At 36.6% G+C, this 21,942-nt stretch overlaps 1 protein-coding gene across 1 annotated transcript; it reads left to right on the top strand.

The window, feature by feature from the left end:
* Window positions 1-466: 466 nt before the first annotated feature.
* On the top strand, window positions 467-16,676 carry LOC103425061 (uncharacterized). Its single transcript, XM_070812793.1, has 16 exons — window positions 467-684; window positions 946-1,096; window positions 1,221-1,289; window positions 1,385-1,418; window positions 2,342-2,507; window positions 2,680-2,727; window positions 3,912-4,001; window positions 4,101-4,256; window positions 4,356-4,511; window positions 9,322-9,334; window positions 9,808-10,438; window positions 10,657-10,872; window positions 10,999-11,073; window positions 12,760-12,835; window positions 14,669-15,656; window positions 16,293-16,676. The coding sequence occupies exons 1-12, from the start codon at window positions 467-469 to the stop codon at window positions 10,665-10,667; spliced, it is 1,743 nt and encodes a 580-aa protein (XP_070668894.1). The 3' UTR covers window positions 10,668-10,872; window positions 10,999-11,073; window positions 12,760-12,835; window positions 14,669-15,656; window positions 16,293-16,676.
* The last annotated feature ends 5,266 nt before the right edge of the window (window positions 16,677-21,942 follow it).

Raw genomic sequence — 21,942 nt, 5'->3', positions numbered from 1 at the left:
AGCTTCCTGTTTTTGGTTTTTTTTCACCTAAAACTATGAAAAAAAAGCTAAAGCGGAATGTTTACCAAACACAAAAAAACTGCCAACTTTTTTTTATACCAGCTTTTTTAAGAATCACCTTAGTACCAAACCAGGGCTAAGCCCACTCATTCTCTTTAGTGTAGATAATATTATTTGTTTAAAAAAAAAATTATTAACCAAGCCTTAATACTTACGTGGCACCTTTGTAACGTTTGCCAAAATTAAAATTAGGACGAAAGTGAAAACAAATCAAATTACTTGACCAAAAATGTAATTAAAGAAACTTATAATCCCCACGCAAACTTCACCTCACCAAAACCCCCAAGAAAACGGCGAACAAAAACCTCATTCTCTCGTTCAAAAAAAAAAAAAAAACACCCACTCTCGCTGCTCCGCTCTCTGCCACCGTTCACCGGAACAAACAGAAATCACAGAGTAGCCAACGATGAACCTCGATGACCTCGACGCGCAGAGCCAGGTCCCTTCCAGGCCCAACCGGTTCGTGCCCCGGTCCTCCAAGGCCAAGCCTAAACCCAAATCCGAACCCGTCGCCAAACAAGAACCGGTTCCGAAGCCCGACCCAGAAAAGCCAGAGCTCAAACCTACGCGAGTAGAACTGGACGCCCTAACTGTGAAAAAGAAAGACGAAGAAGAAAGTGCGCCGTAGGCCGAGGATTCAAATGGCGGTTTGCAAACCGAAAACGACGATGTTTCGAAAGAGGATGATCCAATGGGAGAAGACGAACCGGAAGACGAAGTCGTGCGGGAAATGGACGTCTTCTTCAATCCAAAAATCGACGACAACTCTAAATTCTGTCATCCTTGATCTCTTTTGTGCTCTAAATTTTTGTTTTTTGGAAAGGATTTGCCTAAAATGTTGATCTTTTTTTGTTATCAGCTGTATGTATTGCAATATCCTCTTAGGCCATGGTGGCGGCCATACGACTTGGACAGCCGGTGCGAGGAGGTGAGGCTGAATCCCGCCACTTCAGAAATGGAGATTGATTTGTCACTTGATCGAGACCCGAAGAATTTCGATGAAGATTGCGCTAGCAGATTGAAAATGACAAAGCAGGTCAACTTTGTGCATAATCATTGTAGCTATAGCTCGAGTATGTTTTGGATGTTGTGACATTGTTGCCTACACTGTGATAAAATGTAATGTGGATTGGTGTTTTTGTGTTTGTGTTTGTTCTCAGACTGTGTCTACAACATGGAAGCCACCCGGCACAAGTGGCTATGCCGTTGGTGTTTTGATGGGCAATAAGGTATGCACTTTAACATCCTCGGTTTTATTTGAATCATGAATGTGGCTGAATTTACTTTAACAACTGTAGGTTTGTAAATGATTTAGTTTTTTTAGGCAATTTCTTATCTCAAGATAGCGTCTAATAAAGGTTGTTTGTCAAGCATTAAGATTGTTTGACAAGACCACATCCCTTGTTACCCTCAAAATAAAGTTTTAGCAAGTAAAAAGTTATGAAGGGCTCCTCCTGAGCTCGTAGGCCAGTTGACTTTTCAGTCACTTTCAGTGATCTAAACTGGATTTTTTTTAAGAGAGTGCGGTCATTGAACTTGCAAAGCAATAGGGTGCTATTTATATTTGGTCAGTAGTGTTGAAATATGTACCTTGGGAGTGTTTAGTTGTTTACTATGAGTGGTGTTAATTTATTGAAAGCTGGCTAGGTTTACATAGTTACTTGAATGGCCTTTGGACCCGAGGAAGTCCAATTCTAAGCTTGCATATAGTTTATTCTTGAAAAGGATTCTTGTGTAAATTTTAGATGCTAAATGCCGCTCCTCCTTATGTTATCTTTCTGGTCCAGACGAAGTTGGTCACGAATGAATTTTGTTGTTTGGGATTAAACCGAACATCTAAGATCGCAAATTTAACTCTCTTCTTCTGTTGTCATTGTGAAGTGTCATTTGTGTCACCAAGGCAGTTCATTCAAAAGTGGTTGTGAAATCATGACTATATGGGCTTGCTTGGTAGATATGAATTCTGCATTTGGTTTTCATTGGTTGTATGATCAAATTTGTTTTTTAATCCTTACTGCGCCATGGCTGCCCACTCATGGAAATTGAGAACGGCTGTTCTTCTCAGAAATGAAATGTTCCAGAGTCTAGACAAGTGCAGAAAAACTTGTCTTTCTGTTTTCTCTTTTTATTGGTGGTTTAAATATTTATTTATTCCAATTAAAGTTACTCGCAAATGTTGCGTATAATTAGTAACTTTTTAGTATCTCTTATGAAAGTAATTCAGTTTTATATTTATAGTATCTTACTATGTGAAACTGTTGGTTCTCTCTTCATTTTGCAGTTACACTTGAATCCTGTTCATGCAGTTTTGTGCAGCTTCGACCCTCATTGGATCATTTGAACTCCAGTGGCTCAAAACGGAAGAACAGTGTCAAAGGGGATGCAGAAGTTACAGTTAAGTTGAAGACTCTGGACAAGAAAAACCTATGGGTCCATCAAAGATGCAGGTTCTCTCTGTCATTTTGTTACAGAATTATGGCTCTTTAATGAAGAATTATTGGAACTTATCAAATCTACTGAGGATTTACTTTAAGATTTACAATAACCATGCACTTTTTTTAGTCATAACTGTTTACACAATAAGACTTGATTCTATGTCATGTGACTATTTTGTTTCAGAACAAGCGGATGGAGTCTTCAACTGAGAATAAAACTGAAGACAAAGAGGTATGAGAAAGTTGCTATTTGTAATCTGCAAACTTCTGTGTATAATGAGGATTATATATTGAACGTGGTTTAATATTATGAGTCCATTTATATGTTTAAAATCATGGAAAAACCTGTCATTCTGATCTGGCGACTATGAACAAATATAAGCTATTTATGAGCAGTTCCAGTGTGGTTTTCTATGCATTTTGGGTTCCTTAGGAGAAAATATTACTATGTGTTAGCATAATAATGTTTGGTGTCATCAGCCATTACAACGTTCTGTTTTAATTATTGTTTCTTTTTATTGTTCTTGATGTGGATTCCTTATTAGATCTGCTTTTTTGCTTCGGTTTACCTGTCAAAAAGATAATATCTTTTAGGAAACTCAATCAATGAGAAAAATGATTCTTCCCTTCTTGTTTTTCCATCAGATGAGAAATTAGTATTCAGATCATTAAGTTGAGTATGACATTATCAAGCTTATTTCTAAGTGTAGCTTATAGGTTAGAAGTTTCATTTATCCTATAAGACAAGTGTATATGTGGTAGTCTTTTGTTTTCATTCCCTGTTGAATCCTTTGGCTATTTATGGTTATACTGTTATGGGTCTTTGAGATTTGCGTAGTGCATTGGGTACTCCATGTCCTTTGTCTTCTAACGCATTAGTTGATTCTAGAACAAACAATTAACTCGTCTTTTCATTTCAAATCTTAATAAACCATGTCAAAGGATATGGATACATTCTTTGGCGTCTAAGTATTCTGGTGGTCATTCTTTATTTGCCTAATGTAGGTACAAATCTTCTTAATGTCGCGAGTGGAAAAAACTGGACATTTGTTCTCCCTGACATTATAAACATGTCAGGATCATTAAACATGCCACTTTTGTGATCATTAAACATGCCATTTTAGTGATTTTCAAACATTGACAACTGAGGTTGACTTCGTTGATTGGTTATTTGACATTTACAGGATATTTTGATCATATTGTTTTTTTATCTTTCTTATATTCCCTGGAATTAATGCTGTGGATTGTGTTTTTGTTTATGCCAGAAGGCAAATATGTGCTTATTTTTGTGAATGTTTGAGTTTCTGTAATGATCCAGGAGGTGCTACAGTGGTTTTTTTTTTTTTTTTATAGATTGGTTGTGATAATTAATTAAATATATAATGTATGATATCCATTTTCTCCACTGTCTTCCAGAGTTGGGTTCCACAGAAGTGATTTCTCGGCCAGATACTTATGGAAGATAGTGGTGCAAGAAAGTTCACATATAGAATTTACAATGAGCCCGTACGTTCTTTTCTTCCATCCTAGTACTTACCTTTACCCTCATTCTTTAAAAGCTCTAGATATGCTAGTTATAAATTTGAATATTGTTGTTATTTGAAGGCATGACTATGTTGACTCCTTGTGTCCTAAAACATGCAAAGGTTCTTCAAGAAGGTGCGGTCATCTTTACATTATTTACAGAAGTGATTTCTCGGCCAGATACTTATGGAAGATGGTGGTGCAAGAAAGTTCACATATAGAATTTACAATGAGCCCGTACGTTCTTTTCTTCCTTCCTAGTACTTACCTTTACCCTCATTCTTTAAAAGCTCTAGATATGCTAGTTATAATTTTGAATATTGTTGTTATTTGAAGGCATGACTATGTTGACTCCTTGTGTCCTAAAACATGCAAAGGTTCTTCAAGAAGGTGCGGTCATCTTTACATTATTTACAGAAGTGATTTCTCGGCCAGATACTTGTGGAAGATGGTGGTGCAAGAAAGTTCACATATAGAATTTACAATGAGCCCGTATGTTCTTTTCTTCCTTCCTAGTACTTACCTTTACCCTCATTCTTTAAAAGCTCTAGATATGCTAGTTATAATTTTGAATATTAAACTCAGGAAGGGGTAAATGCAAAGCTTAACCTTTGGAGAGAAGTGTTGGAATCTAAAGGTCTTCGCCTAAGCCGATCAAAGATAGAATATATGGAGTGCAAGTTCAGTGCAAATGGAGGCCAAAACGAGTTAGGGGTGAGGATCGGAGATCAAGAAATACCAAAGAGCGATCGTTTTCGTTACCTAGGATCTATCTTGCAAAAGAACGGAGAATTAGATGGAGATCTCAACCATAGAATTCAAGCTGGATGGATGAAGTGTAAGAGTGCATCCGGCGTGTTGTGTGACCGTCGTATGCCACTGAAGCTCAAGGGAAAATTTTATAGGACGGCAATAAGGCCGGCGATGCTGTATGGCACAGAATGTTGGGCGGTGAAGCATCAACACGTACACAAAATGGGTGTAGCGGAGATGAGGATGCTTCGTTGGATGTGTGGGCACACAAGAAAGGATAAGATTAAGAATGAGGATATCCGGGGTAAAGTAGGAGTAGCCGAAATTGAAGGAAAGATGAGAGAAAATCGGTTACGGTGGTTTGGACATGTGCAAAGAAGGCCTACTGACGCTCCGATTAGAAGATGCGACTATGGGACAGAGGTTCAGGGCCGAAGGGGTAGAGGAAGACCTAGGAAAACTTTGGAAGAGACTCTAAGAAAAGACTTAGAGTACTTGGATCTAACGGAGGACATGACACAGGACCGAGCACAATGGCGTTCAAAGATTCATATAGCCGATCCCACTCAGTGACTTGGATTTTCCAAGTCTCCAACCGAGAAGTTTTCCTCACTCGGGAAATTAAGGGAATACTACCTCAACCTACATGTTTCACTCACAAAGCTTCAACATACAAACTTCAACAAAAGAAAATTCAGAGAACTTAGCGAAGAAGGTTTTGGTGTATTTAACACAATACGTTGAAATGAAGGAAAGCTATTTATTGATATCCCCGATAAGTCACAAATATGTACATATACATGAGTCAAAATAAACAAACAAGAGGGAGCCTTCACAAAGGTTGCTTAGGAGAAGTCTCAGCAGTCGGTAGAGCCCCAGAAAGAGCAGGCACTGGAAGGGGATCATTTGGAGCCTCAGTACTGGACAGAACCCTAGAAGGAGGAGGCAACAGAGGTTGATCATTTGGAGCTTCATTACGCGGTACAGCCCCAGAAGACGAAGGCAATAAATGCCTTTGGAACAAACCCACAAATCTCTGATGATCAAGTAAAACCTGACCATCAGATTCCTTCATCTGGTCAAGCTTCCTCTTCATGTTTGTAGCATAGTCATGTGCGAGCCGGTGCAACTGTTTATTCTCATGCTTGAGCCCCCTAATCTCCTGTTTGAGACTCATCACTTCAGCCGCCAATGATTCAACTTGGCGGGTTCGAGCAAATAGGCGTTGGGCCATGTTAGACACAGAACCTGCACACTGAACACTGAGAGCCAGAGAATCCTTAACAGCCAATTCATCAGACCGTTTGGAAAGTAGTCTGTTATCTTTGGGAGTGAGAAGGTTCCTGGCCACTACCGCAGCGGTCATATCATTCTTCATCACGGAATCCCCAACGGTAAGAGGACCAGTAGGGGAGACGAAGGATGGGCGCCATATGTTGTCTGGAGAAGGCGTGGCTGCCTCTTCAACAAGGTTCAAGTCAAAACGACGGTCGGAGGGGCCAGACATTTTCAAAGGTGTTGAAGAGAGAAGAGGTCGAACAAATCAAGATCTTAGAAGTGCAAGAATGGAGCTTCTACTGGTGGAGATTCAAGTGTGCTTTGGAACTTAATGCCAGCCTCTATAAAAATCTGCACTCGACGGAGCTTCAGAAATCAAAGAGGCGTTTGCTTTCTCAAAAGCTGGGCTGCTCAGAGACCACGAGACGTTTGCTTTCTCAAAAGTTGGGCTGCTCAAAGACCACGAAGGCCGATCTCAGAAATCGAAGAGGCGCTTGCTTTCTCAAAAGCTGGGCTGCTCAGAGACCACGAGGGCCGATCTCAGAAATCGAAGAGGCACCTACTTTTCCAGCCTTGTCAGCACCTGTCAGCTTTGCGGAAATTATGGGCATTATGTCGAAGATTTCTGGTGAAGTAGAAAGCACATGAATCTTACTGTTCAATCACCCACTTCCCACACGCAACATTAGCTCATGGGTACCACAGATAACTTTGCCAAAGTTCTCTGACAAAGTTGAGACACGTGAAGCTTGCAGCTCCCACTACACCGCTCTGACCAAGAAGGGTAAAAGAATAGCAAAGAAACAACACTAACAAAGTTTAGACACATAAATTTTGAAGGTCTAGCTACCATATTATTATCCACAAGGGTAAAGGAACAGTACCACTGCTGGATAATTGGAAGGTCCCTGTGTGTCAACCTCTGTGCTTCGTGGCAAGATAGACTAGCAAACATGTCCAACCTTTTCTCACATTCGAGAAAACACTCCCAACAAGATTGCTTGCTCCTAAATCGAAGAGGCACCGCCCTCCGAATCTCGAGAGCCAGACTCCCAACATGATTACTTTCTCGAAAATCGAAGAGACACCGCTCTCCGAATCTCGAGAGCCAGACCCCTAGCAGGATTGCTTTCTCAAAAATTACACGCAACATCAGCTTTCCAGATACCACAGACCACTTTTTCAAAGTGCTCTGACAGAGTTAAAACATGTGAAGTTGGTAGCTCCCACTACCATGTTATGACCAAGCAGGGTAAAGGAATAGCATTACTACTTGTTGTTAGGGAGACTCCTATATATGTTGACCTCCATCCCCAACAGACAGGCAGACCTGCAAAAATGCTCAACCCTTCCTCATATCTGAGAGGGCACTCCCAAAGAAGCCTTTCAAAATATTCAGCTTTCTTTCCCCCCGATAATACCTCTGCAAACAAGCTATACTACAGCAAGAATATCTCATATCATCAGGGTTAAAAGCAAGAGTATCCCATATCATGTTTTTTCCCTGTCTTTTCCTTTAGCTTTGTTCTTACCTGCAAGACAAGGAGAAAGAGAGCAATCAGTCAGCACTTGGAATCAAGCTTCTAGTCAGGAACTGACTGCCTGGAACCCCTTACTTGATTACTTACCTGGCATTGCTCTCGAGTACTCATCTTCAACATCTTATGCTTCCAGGGAAGATACCGCATCTGCCTGAGGAACAGATAGGGCAAGTGAGAAGGATACAAGGAAGTATGTGGAGACAAGCGTAACAGCACACGTGCCGATACATCCACTACTCTGTCAAAAGCAAAAGTATCCCATATCAGCAGGGTCGAACGTACTATAGATTTGATGGGCTTGTTTTGACCCTCAAATTCTTCAGTCGGCCTTATACTCTGGAGGAAACCAGAAAACCCTCCAGCCCAGTTTAAGAATAAGCCTGTGGAAAGTTACTTCTTCAAAAGAAAAAGTATTCCATATCATCTCTTCTCATTTTTCTTCTCTTTATCCTTCATGCTGCCTGCAAGATAGGGAGAATGTGAACAATCAGCCGGAACTCGAAATCAAAGTTCTGATCTGGGACTGATTGCTTGGAGCTCTGATTGCTTACCTTGTCTGTCACCTCTTTCAGCAGATCCCCTAGCTCGGCGACTTGGAGGACTCCTACTACATGGTTTGTATCGCGCTTGACCAAGCCTGAAACTACAAGTAAGCTTCAAGTGAAATTGATACATTACCTTGTGCATCTCCACCAGTTAAAGATACCACCCCTGGATGGAGGAAGAGTACTTCCAGAGAAGATGCCACGTCTACCTACGAGACAGATAAGGCAAGTCAAGACGATATCACACTCCAGAACTTAGAAGTTTCGTGATTACGGGATCATTCTCCCACAATATTTCCTAATGTCATTTGTACTAAATCATCACTTGTACTCACTAAAAGAGAGCTTGAACCTATGTACTTGTGTAAACCCTTCACAATTAATGAGAACTCCTCTATTTCGTGGACGTAGCCAATATGGGTGAACCACGTACATTTGGTGTTTGCTTTCCTATCTCTATCCATTTATATACTTATCCACACTAATGACCGGAGCAATCTAGCGAAGATCACAAAAAGCGACCGTTTTCGCTACCTAGGATCTATCTTGCAAGAGAACGGAGAATTAGATAGAGATCTCAACCATAGAATACAAGCTGGATGGATGAAGTGTAAGAGTGCATCCGGCGTGTTGTGTGACCGTCGTAGGTCACTGAAGCTCAAGGGAAAATTTTATAGGACGGCAATAAGGCTAGCGATGTTGTATGGCACAGAATGTTGGGCGGTGAAGCATCAACACGTACACAAAATGGGTGTAGCGGAGATAAGGATGCTTCGTGGGATGTGTGGGCACACGAGAAAGGATAAGATTGTGAATGAGGATATCCGAGGTAAAGTAGGGGTAGCCGAAGTTGAAGGAAAGATGAGAGAAAATCGGTTACGGTGGTTTGGACATGTGCAAAGAAGGCCTACTGACGTTCCGGTTCGAAGATGTGACTACGGAACAGAGGTTCGGGGCCGAAGGGGTAGAGGAAGACCTAGGAAAACTTTGGAAGAGACCCTAAGAAAAGACTTAGAGTATTTGGATCTAATGGAGGACATGACATAAAACCGAGCGCAATGGCGTTCTAGGATTCATATAGCCGACCCCACTTAGTGGGAAAAGGCTTTGTTGTTGTTGTTGTTGTTGTTGTTGTTATTTGAAGGCATGACTATGTTGACTCCTTGTGTCCTAAAACATGCAAAGGTTCTTCAAGAAGGTGCGGTCATCTTTACATTATTTAGTTCTTTCATTTGATTTCACTTTAACATTGTGGAAATTATAATATGTTATTTTCCTTTAATAAATTCTTCTTTTCAAGACATTACCTTCAATTTTCAAAGAGTTAAGAAGATTATCAATTCCTCCCCCCCCCACCCCCCCCCCCAAAAAAAAGAAAACTCCTTTTTTAAAGGAGGACCACCTGGTCGCTGGCCAGATAAACAACTCCTTTTTAGGTCTCTGCTTTCCTTGCCTCTGGAAGAGCGTATCAAGAAGTTGATTGTTGAGGTTTGTTGCAATTACCGAAGCCACAAATTAATATTTTGATGATTATATAGTTGTAAATTTGAAGCTAATTTTTCAAACTTATCAGCATTGTTCCCATCATATGGAAAACAACTAATTTTTTTTATTATACAGTTCAAAATTTTTTAAAGTCATGACAATGAAACCGTAATTGTGCCATAACAGGAACCTGTAGCCTGCCGGTTCGGTGATCTTAAGAAGTACGTTGCTCCCGATCACACCACGGAAGAACTTCTGGATGTCCTTCAGAAGCATGCTCAGTTACTGCTGTCCTCTGGTCTTTGGGTTCCAAAAACCTTATTATTATATCCAAATAAAGATGATAAAGGCTTGGATATAAATCATATAGCAAATAAAGATCATAAAGATCGACAGACAGCTAGAAATTATGTCCTGAATTTATTTCGGAAGAACCCTGTAATCAGAAATTCTCATCTAGACCTCCAAGAGGGCATTAAAATTCATGTGTATGATTCCCTCAGAATACTAGCTGTCTCAAGACCTTCCACTCAAGATTGGAAATTCAAAGAGCAACCAGATATGTCATTCATGGAACTCTACCCGGACATTGTTAAAACCCAAGAACAGAACTGGGAAAGGATGGAAGAAAAGTTGAGGCTAGCCGTTAAATCTAATACTGACTGTTATTTGAAGAGTGCTAGTATGACTACTACACCTGGCAAATCACTGAATTCTGCTAAAGGTACGGCAGAAGGTGCAAGTGAAGTTCACACTGGGGGAAGAACCATGTCAGATGAAACTCGAGCAGCTCTACAAGAGGCTATAAAGGAAGCAAGTAAGTTTTCGAAGTTTTCAAGACTATCTTTTCCATCTTTTGTTTTGTGTGAAATTTTTTATTCTGCGTAATATGACTGCATACAGGCTGTTCTACACACCAAGTGTAGACTTTACATTACTAATGCTCTTTGTTCTTAATGTGATAATGCTGTCATGAAATTGATGGAAGTATCTCTCTCATTCTTGTCGTCTTGACTTTTGTCATTTTCATGGCAGCTTTCAGCTGATACGGAGAGGACTAAGTGATCTGGCAGTCAGAACATCTACTCTTCCAAAGGTTGATCCTAGAAGTAAAAAAGTGACAGCTGCACAATATGGAGTTCAGGCTCCTCAACTTGAGCTGCAGAGAGTAATAAGTGAAATTGCGATAGACATACATGGTTCGTATGTCTTGAAATCATCACCAGATCACCCAGAGCATGAAAAATTGAGGTTTTTCCCATTTTCTTCTATTTTTTAATTATTAAGTCGCTAAAGCATATGATGTTGTGCACCTTCACTGGGGATTTGACATATTGGATGATGTTGTTCTGTGCATGTTCCTTGGTGAATGCTAAGCTCAAAAGGAGTGAGGTTTCTGAAGCAACTAAGATTTCTCTTGGGAAGGAATTCACTGCCAACAAATTCAGCAAGGTCAGTTGTTTTTCATGCTTGTGATTCGACAGAGTTTACATTTGTTGTCAGGTTACCAAACACAAATTCTTTCTCCAATGTGCGACAACATGGTCCTCAACAAATTAGTATTTAGAAGACCCTAGGCTCTAAAAACCCTAAAGCAGACCATTGTCGTCTTCTTCATGTTGCCCGATATTTCCAACTCTGTTCTTGAACCACTTGATGGTTCTCGTATATCAGCAGCCCGCAAAACACGTCAGTTTCTTTTTGGAATCATGGTTCATGAAGTACTCCAGGTTATTGCGATGTTTAGTGAATGGTGTTGATGGTATATCAGTGCTGAATGCAGCATTGGCCTATGATACGATTTCTCGTGATAATTTCTTAATAGAAGTTGCTTTCTTGTGCATGTCATTAATGAGTTCTGCGTGTCCAGCGGTTCTTCATGGGTCTTAAAAAAGGGTCACGGCGGAAACTGATTTTGGAAACCTATGAAACAGATTGATTTGTTCGTTCTGTTTCCAGGGAATAGATTGTCGTAGACTCGTAGTATAATACTAGAATCGTAGAATGATAGTTTTGTGCATACACATACTCAACATGAAATTGTCTTGTCGTAAATCGTCGTCGTTCTATTATGAATGAAAGAAGTAAAGATTACAATTTGAAGGGACGTTCATCTGCCACTCATGAAAGAAGTTGATTTGCTGTGCTCCAATTGCTTGCATGAGGGAAGATATGTTGTTGAAAATTGCAAGTAATCTCTCAATAGGGAAAAAAAGAAGAAAACTAATTTAAAGGGTTTGAAAACTTTGTGTTTTAACGATAATGACAAAATAAGGTGTAAAGTGAATAGGATTAATTTTTTAGTGTAAAAATATAATTTTTCGTTAAAGTAAACAGTACCGGGAGTTTTTTGTTAAAGTTTCAAATGGCAAGTGCCCCCTACCAAAGCAGTGGAGATGAGTGTTGGCAAGTGCCCCTTACCAGAGCAATGGAGATGAGTGTTGCACTACGATGTGGGTTTAAATTCCGTCGATTTTTTAATCTAACAAATTTATTGTTTGACAAAAACAAAACAATAGAAAAAAGAAATGTAAAATTAAAAAAATTGAGCTTTAATGAAAAGGGCTTGGGTTAACTTTTATTTAATGAAAAACCACCATAAACTATTATTTAATAAATTTAATAAAAAGGGCTTAAATTTTAATCATAAGGACACAAAACTTTTATTCTAGGCCCTACAAAAACTAAAACACATGGGCTCACTAAAAAGCCCAAACCGCATAACAATTAATATTCCAAAATTGCCCCTAACGGAGCCTAACCTAGGCTATTAGCCAAAGTTACAGTTACTAAAATTCATTATCCCTCCCAACGCCATTAATGTTCACCAACCACTTCACACCGTACCAAAAAATCAAAACCTCCATTGCTTGAAACGTCAAGATCTCAAAGCATTTTCAAGTTTGATTCAAGTTTTCGAACAATAATCTACACATCAAATCTGGAATTTCTCAACCCAAGAACTCCATTTGAAGACGAAAAACTGAAAACATTCGAACTGTATGTTTGCAGAGTCGAAATCGGACAAACACATGTACGAACCTATAATTTCTGATATTCTTGATGATTTCTTACTTTAATTTACTAAATATGTACATTTGCATGTTTGAGATTCTAAAAAATGAATTATGTTTCCAGTTCAAAGTTCTGATTTGCATCCAGACGAAAACACACAAAAAAATTGGGAAATAAAAGCCACAGAGAAGAAACAGAGGTACGTACCACAAAATTTTTGATATTTTCGGTGATTTTACAGTAATATGTAAGTTTGCATGCTTCAAATTCATTGAATGAGCAATGTTTCTGCAAAATGGTATATTTTTACTTCACTTTGACAATTGCTCGTTTTCTTATAACATTTAAATGGTATTTTCTTGCCCTCATATGTTGGTTTCTTTGCTTAAATAACTTAAATATAATCAACATTCTATTCCGGTGGCGTTTTAGTTTAATAGATAGTGTTTACAAAATAGTTCACGATTTTTAAGTTTAATAAACAATGTTTACGAAATAGTTTACAATTTGCTTCATTTGTAAATAGAATTGAAATGTAAGGAAATAGTAACATCTGGGATGCATTCACAAACGAGTATAAACATATATTACGCTATTACACGAACTAGTGTGATTCTCTGTTAATAATTTGTACATTCAACAAACAGTATAGTTTGATAAATAGTGTAGTTTTTTTGTTTCTGTTTGATAAACAGTATGGATTCAGAATCAATATTGTATTTTAGTTCATTTTCTTAAATAGCATGCCCTACTTTGATGTAAATCTATCAATACTTTCAGTATTTTAAGTTTACGTTTCGTAAGTACTTTGAGTTATTTTGATTGATAAATAGTGTGGCCATGTTGTTGTGGATCCGGAATCAGTGTGGTTTTCCAGTTGTGATCTATTCAGATATAGATCAATAAATAGTTCAGTTTTCTAGTAAAAAAATTGTGGTTTTCTTGTTCGGTTTGCTAAATGGTTCAGTTTGCTAAATAGTACAGTTTGCTTTGGTAAAAAAGTGTGGTTTTCTACTTCAGTTTGATAAATAATTCAGTTTGCTAAATGATTCAGTTTGCTAAATAGTTTAGTTTGATAAATAGTTTAGTTTGCTTTGGTAAAAAAGTGTGGTTTTCTAGTTCACTTTGATAAATAGTTCAGTTTGCTTTGATAAAAAAAATGTGGTTTTCTAGTTCACTTTGATAAATAGTTCAGTTTGTTTTGATAAAAAAGTGTGGTTTTCTACTTCAGTTTGATAAATAGTTCAGTTTGCTAAATAGTTCAGTTTGATAAATAGTTCAGTTTGTTTTGGTAAAAAAAATGTGGTTTTCTACTTCAGTTTGATAAATAATTCAGTTTGCTAAATGATTCAGTTTGCTAAATAGTTTAGTTTGATAAATAGTTTAGTTTGCTTTGGTAAAAAAGTGTGGTTTTCTAGTTCACTTTGATAAATAGTTCAGTTTGTTTTGGTAAAAAAATGTGGTTTTCTAGTTCGCTTTGATAAATAGTTTAGTTTGCTTTGGTAAAAAAATGTGGTTTTCTAGTTCACTTTGATAAATAGTTCAGTTTGTTTTGATAAAAAAGTGTGGTTTTCTACTTCAGTTTGATAAATAGTTCAGTTTGCTAAATAGTTCAGTTTGATAAATAGTCCAGTTTGCTTTGGTAAAAAAGTGTGGTTTTCTAGTTCACTTTGCTTTGGTAAAAAAGTGTGGTTTTTTACTTCAGTTTGATAAATAGTTCAGTTTGCTTTCATAAAAAAGTGTGGTTTTCTAGTTCACTTTGATAAATAGTGTGGTCTATACAAATATGGATCATTAAATAGTTTACATTTATTAGTTCGGTGTCACAAAGTACTCTGGTGTAGTTTTGTTCTAATTTAAGGAACAACATAATTTTATTTTCGTTCTATTTCATGAACAGTGTAACCTATTTTGATGTGAATGCAGAATTAATGTGTTTTCATAGTTCACTTTCATAATAAAAAAATTGTGGTATATTTTGATATAGGTACAAAAAATAGTTGTAATAATTAAACTATGTTTATTCTTACAGATGGACGGAGCAAAGAAACCAAGAATGAAGACTTTCGCTATAAAGAGTCCACATAAGAAAGAGAATAAAAGACCTGCAACTTCTTATGTGCAATATAGATGCAATGTTTTCGAGTTTGCAAATTCAATGCAATTGTATAAACCAATGCTTCAACAACGCCATGATGTCTGCAATCATTTGGCCAAGACACCATTTTGGAGTCTGATCAAGTTTTACATGGATGATGAAATCGTTGCAATGGAAAGAAAAAAGAAGTCTGATATGGATTTGATCAAGATTATACAATGCTATGACTCCAAGCAACAAAAGTTCAAATTTGGAGATTATGAGCCAAAAGCAATAACAAGTGAAGACGTTGTTGAAATATTTGGATTGAACAACCAAGGGGTTGAACTACCAAACACAGACAAATTCACAAAGAACATGAAGGACAACTTTGTCGAAACATATTTCGTGAACAAAAAAATAGTGAAAAAAGGACATTCTTGAAGCGTACCAAAAATCAATTCAAGACGAAACTTCTGAAGGGGCAAAAGCTACTGCTTCAATCATATGTGTGCATCTGCTACAATCCCTCTTATTTGCAACCTCTGGAACTTACATCACGTGGAGCTCCATAACAATTTGTGCGGCATTGGACCAAATCAGCAAATACAACTGGGTAAAAGGAGTGAGGGACTACTTGTTCAAGAGGATTAACAAATCGAAGAAAAAGAGGAAAAATGGAGAAGAATTAGCAACAACAAGTGGATGCACTGCCCTTATTTTGGTAAGAAATAAGAACTATATTTTAAAAACATGAATTCTGTCTTATAAATTACACAATAAAGTAATTCAAAGTTCTTATTTCATACAATATTGGATTTGTCTTCACACCAATCTGGTGGAGACAATAAGTGGGCGAGAAAACATGATTCCTGCCATTGGAAGATGAGACATAACGAAAATTCACAAAGCAATAAGAGACATTCAAGTTGAAGAAATTGAGGTAAGGACAAATAATAAAAGTATTTCAATAAACAATATATTTTTGCACTGTACAGTTTCATAACATAATGATCTTTACAGTTTAAAGTTTCAGAAGTGGTGGCTTCATAATCATACAGAAATAGTTCAAATTTGAAGTTCAATAATAATTCAACTTTGCATATGTACCAACAATGAAACCTGCATAATCTCTAATACAACAAATCTAGCAATAGTGTCATTTATATAAAATAGAAATAGTGTCAAATCCAGCAATAGTTTCTAAATTTCTTGAAGAGTTCATGTTTGCAGTCTAAAAGAAAAGTGCATTTCAATAAATAGTGATCTATCGATAATGTAATAACACAAAATCCAGAAAATAATGTCATACTACTAATATTGTTAGTTTACAAGTTCAGAAATAGTGTTATAATAATGATATAGGAATAGTTTAGATTTCACGTTGTATGTATACTTTCTCTTAGCATTTCTATAAACAGTAATATATATTACTCTATTACACAAACTAGTGTGATTCTCTTTTAATAATTTGTACATTCAGTAAATAGTTTGCGTTTTTTAAAGTTTAATAAACAATGTTTACGAAACAATGACATTATTATGTAATTTAACAGCTATTTAATGTGTCACTGTGCAGATTGGTGGTGACATTCCTTGTGTTGAATCAAATGAGCCGATTGGTCGTGGTATTCCTTGTTCTGAAGAACCAATAGAGGAGCATTCCAACATAAACCAAGAAGAACGTAATGGCATTTCTTATCCTGAACAAAATAATGAGTCTTCCAAGAAAAAGGAAAAGAAGACATGGTAGTAATTATAACGCACCACAAAGTAGCACACAATAATCCTATTAATTTTCCTTATTAACACTAAGATTTGTCAATTGTAGCATATGAAAATAAGGGTCTTTCCCGCAGAAGATTGTTTTATCCAAATACTTAAAATGTCACAAAAACAGGTGGCTGTCTCCACTGACCAGCCACCAAACAATAATTATTAGACTAACTTATACTTATCCGAATGCAACGAAATTTTATACACATAAACTAGACACACCAAGCTATGCTCACACAAATTTTTGGGATTTTTGGAGTTGATTTTCTATTTAAATTAAATCATACAAAAACAGTACAGAAACCGATTTTAAATAATACCAATAGATTTTAATTCACAAGTTAAGAAAATGAGTTAGGGGACATGCTATCCACCACCAAATAATCATGTAAGTATGTTATGTTTCATTCAAATCCCTTTTATTTCTGGATGAAGATGCTCAAGTTGGCTCACTGTTAGAACTCAACCTATTACTCTTTCTTACGTAGTATGTTAAGAGAATGACGTTTTCAACTTAACTTAGTCCCTAGCATGCAATCTAGAATGGTGTGTTCATAGATTTAACAAGTAGAAATCATTAAGAATAAAAAGAGTTTGAGTCATCACAAGGCATCGTAAGTACTGGTGTTGTCTTACTTATCCTAGAAATCGTTTCACATGTTAACCACAATTAACAAGTGCTACTCTAGAACATATGTAGGTCCTCATTCAACAAGGGCAGGCAGACATATATTCATAGCATTAAAATCCTAGATATGCTCACTATGTATGCATCCATAGAAACACATAAAGAATTTATCAATGACATAAGTAGTGAAACAATTTTCATCCTTTCATAAAAGTCATTCAAACAAAATATCACAACAAATTTACGATCATATTCGGGGCTTCAAAACAGCCCCTAACTACTAAAAATTAGTTACACATTATTTTCAAATTAAACCAAAAGTTAAACATGGGTTCGAGAAGATAAAACCAAGAAAAATGGAGTGAAGCCTCTTCTCCCTGCTCTCTGCCGTGCCTCCTCCTTTGGATTGCTGTGCTACTGACTTTTCCCCTGCGTTCACTTCCCCCGTGCCTTCTCTCTGTATTTTTCTGTTTTTTCTTTCTCTGCACCGTGCTCTCCCTTTCCCTCTAACCTTCCTCGTCCGTCCACTCTCCTTCTTACGTCTCCCCTCTTTTTCGCTCTCTCTCTTCGACAGCCTGCCCTCATGCCCTTTTATTCTTTCTGCACTGCCTTAGTGCTCTCTCTCCACTCTTATTTTCTGCTTGCTGTCAGTCCTTGCACTTTTTTCTTTTATTTCCTTTCTTTTGTTTTCTGTCTGCCATGCCTCTTTATTTTCCGCGCCAGTTCATTTTCTTTTCTGCTATCCCTTTGTCAGTCCATGTGCCTTCTCTGTCAGTCTCCATGTCTCTCTTTTTATTTTCTGCATTCCCCGCACTGACTTCCCCACTTCTTTGCCAGCCAGTCCGAGTCCCACTCTCTTTTCTGTTTTTATTCCTTCTGCAGTCCATTTTCTATGAAAACAATGCTAAAACAAAAATAACTGTACATTAACACAAGGTAAGGTAAAATGCCACAATTTTAACATAAAAACATCACAAAGATTTTAGAAATGGATGGTATAAATGCATGAAATATATGAGTGATCAAGACAATGTGAAGGAAATGGAAGAGAACTGAAGTTGGAGCTCAAGAAGATTAAAGCATCACCATCACTGGAGCTTAGTTACAGTTTGATCAACTGTACAAAGAAGAATTGATAAAATTTGATGCAATTTATCAAAAGGACTTCATCGGGATTGATAACACATTAGGTGTGGAAGGTTTTGAAAAGTTTAAAAGATGTGCGAACATGGATCAAAAGAGGTATCTAGTCCTCAGTCACATGATGATATATGCACTCGACAACCTACACACAGATTCAATTGTAATGAATCAAACAACTGGAGCCCTCAACAGAAACATTGAAAAGCTTCTGCAAGAACGACATGAGGACAAGCAGAAGATTAGTTCAATGAAATTTGAAATGAAACAGTTGCAATTAAAGAACACATCAGCTTCTATGAAAGTAAATAAACTTCTGGATGAAATTGGAAGTTTGAAGAAGAAGTTACTGGAAAATCAAGCAATAGTACCAGATCTAAATGCTTCAACCAAGGAAGATCCAGAAGATGATGAACCACCTAAAGAAGATCCAGATAATGATGATCAAGTTGAAGAGCATACACATGATAAGGATACTGCTACTGAGGATCCAGTTCAAGAGAATGCAACTGAAAATGATGTGGCTATGGAGGATCCAAAACAAAGGCATACAACTGATCATGATCCAGATGAAAATGAGGAGGATCAAGCTAAGGAGGATCAAGAACATGAAGGAAAAGACACTACCACTGCAAAAGGAACCTCTGGAGTTCAACAAGATGTTCAAATGTAGACTCCAACTATCAAGGATCCTGAAAAGCAAGGAAAAGAGACTGCCAAAAAGAAGACAAGAACACTGGTTAAAAATATTCGAAAGAGGGATGATCGTAAACCAAATGTCGATCCACAGTATGATTATATCCCCATCCAGAGAAAACAAAAGAAGTCAAAATACATATATGTTATGAGTGATAGTGAAAGCCCTTCAATTGTTTCGTCAAAAAGCCAACCGTTGGAACCAATAATTGAGAAAGGAAAGGAGGAGCCAAATGTTGAATCACCCTTAAATCCAATTGCTAAAGAAATAGCTAACAAACCTGCAAAGAAGGCTGTAAAGAAACCTGCAAAGCAAAAGCTTGACAAACGGTATCATCTACCTGCATCAACAAAGGCGTACAAGTTACTTGAAGATGAGACAAAAGAAAAATTCAAGGAATATTACAGACAAGAAAAAATGTAAGTTTACATTATTAATCATAACTTAATACATGTGTATACACAGACACACACACAGACACACACACACACACACATATACACATAGATATATAATACGTTTTATTTTCTGATACAGGGACTACTTCTGGATGCAACCAAGGCAAAGGTCCATGGCGACTGACCTTGTTGTCCTAAAAATAGATATGACGTCATTGTTTGTGGATGGAGCAATCGACGCCAACATTATTGATGCTTCGTTCTACACAATGGCAGAAAACGAATAAAAAATAGGGCAACAACAAAATCTGTATCTTCCTTCATTCATCTTTGTAAGTGCCAAAACAGTTTTGTTTACAAAAAAAAGTGTAGTTTTCTAGTTCACTATAATAAATAGTTCATTTTGATATATAGTTCAGTTTTGTAAGTGCCAAACAATTTTGTTTACAAAAAAAAGTGTGCCAAACAGTTTGCTTTGGTAAAAAAGTGTGGTTTTCTAGTTCACTGTGATAAATAGTTCATTTTGATATATAGTTCAGTTTGCTTTGGTAACAAAGTGTGGTTTTCTAGTTCACTTTGCTAATAGTTCACTTTGATATGTAGTTCAGTTTGCTTTGGTAACAAAGTGTGGTTTTCTAGTTCACTTTGCTAAATAGTTCACTTTGATATTAGTTCAGTTTGCTTTGTATATTTGCCTCCTACAAAAGGCCTTGCATTCATTTTAAAATTTTAAATGTGTATTCTTGGTTTAGAATGATATGGAGATTGAAAAAAGCAAGAGTGATCAGGAGCACATTGACCAAACATTGAAGACAGTCTTACAAGATAATGTGGATAAAGTCGGAAAGGTCTTCATACGGATCAATCATTACTTCCACTTCAGCTTGGTAGTTTGGGACATTAAAAATGGAAAAATGACACACTACAATTCCAAACTACCGAGGGTACATAGGCATACAAACCAATACTTTGACCATGCTGTGAAGTGGTAAGAACAAAACTATAACTCAATTACAAACTATATTCTTATGCTGATAGGAAAAATCAAACTTCATAATACAATTTATTTTTTTGTTTTTGTTTTTGTTTTTTATGTTAGTTTTATTTGTTTGGTACAGAGACAAAATATAAGCATTTTACAAAGATTTCAAATGAGACAACAACCTCACAATAGATATTCAAAGATGCTTAACTTGCGCACAACAAAAGGAGGACTCGTAAGTACAAACAACAAGTTGATCTCTATATTTTTCAATCAAATTTATACATTCAAACACATAAGAAGGACCATGAAAATCATATATACAAACACAAGACTCATACTTGAAAAATAGTTTGCAGTTTGCAAAATAATATCATAAGAAGTTTCAGAAATAGTTGATTTTTCACTCTTTACACTTTATGAAACAGTATTACAAATCAACAAATAGTTCATTTTTTTAGTAATTATATGTCATCTAACTACAAATATATGGAAATGAGACACAAAAAACAGAAAACAAAATCATTCTAGGAAAATATACTATAAATTTAGACTTTGCAAAATAGTGTCATAATATAGTTTCAGTTTGCATATCAGTGTTACGAACAAGAAATAGTTTCATTTTTCACTTTTAATATGTCATCGAATGTTATAATATGATATCATTATCTATCATACTTATTTGTTTTTCCAAAAAAAAAATGCAGATTGGATTGTGGCATATTTGTCATTCAATTTGCAAACCAAGTGCAAGAGGGCAAACCAATAGAAGCCACCTTTGAGAAAGAAGAAGTATTTGCCAAAAGAGCTCAAATTGCAACTACACTTGTGAATCACGAGAATAGTTATGCAAATGGACTGAAGAAGATACTTGAAGACAAAAGACGACAAAATAAACTTGGTCAATATGATGACATTCTTGATGAGGATTTTATTACATTAGCATGAGTTTTACAAATTACATTTTATATCAATGTATATCTACATACAAAACCTCGAGCTCAGGTAGGCTTGTATCTACATACAAAACCTCGAGTTTAGGTAGGCTTGTATGCTGGTGCCCATCCCATATTTGCGTACATTTTATAATTTTTTTTGCCCTAGGGGGCCTAACACCATTACTCATCTAAAGAAACCATGTAAAAATGAAAAAGAAGTAAAGTTTAGTATGAAACCAATCAACTTCACATACTTGATTCTTTGAGTTATAACTTATAAGAATGAGAACTATATTAAAAAATTTCACATGCTTACATTTTGACACTTCCTTTTTGTTAAAGTTCCATTTTATTATCCAAAAAATATAGTTACCAAATTAGATAAATTTATGCAAAACAAAAAACTAGATAACTTAAACTGTTTCTGAAATACATGTACACAATATATCTAAAAAATGAAAAATAATAGTTTTTTTTTTCCCAGTTCCAAATCAGCACCCAAATTTCCCATCCTTAATGCATAATTAACGCCCAGCAAAAATCATCATTTCACTCTCGCACTAACTTCACTTTCTCTCCCTAACACCAACTCCAATTTTCACGCACAGATAAGCCATTCATGATGAAGAAACTACATGCACTATAAAAAAAAAAACCAGAAACCTAGCCC

The sequence above is a fragment of the Malus domestica genome, chromosome 15 (genome assembly GCF_042453785.1).
Source record: "Malus domestica chromosome 15, GDT2T_hap1".
NCBI lineage: Eukaryota > Viridiplantae > Streptophyta > Magnoliopsida > Rosales > Rosaceae > Malus > Malus domestica.
The sequence above is the reverse complement of the archived record's forward strand: the minus strand, read 5'-3'. Positions and strand labels throughout refer to the sequence as shown.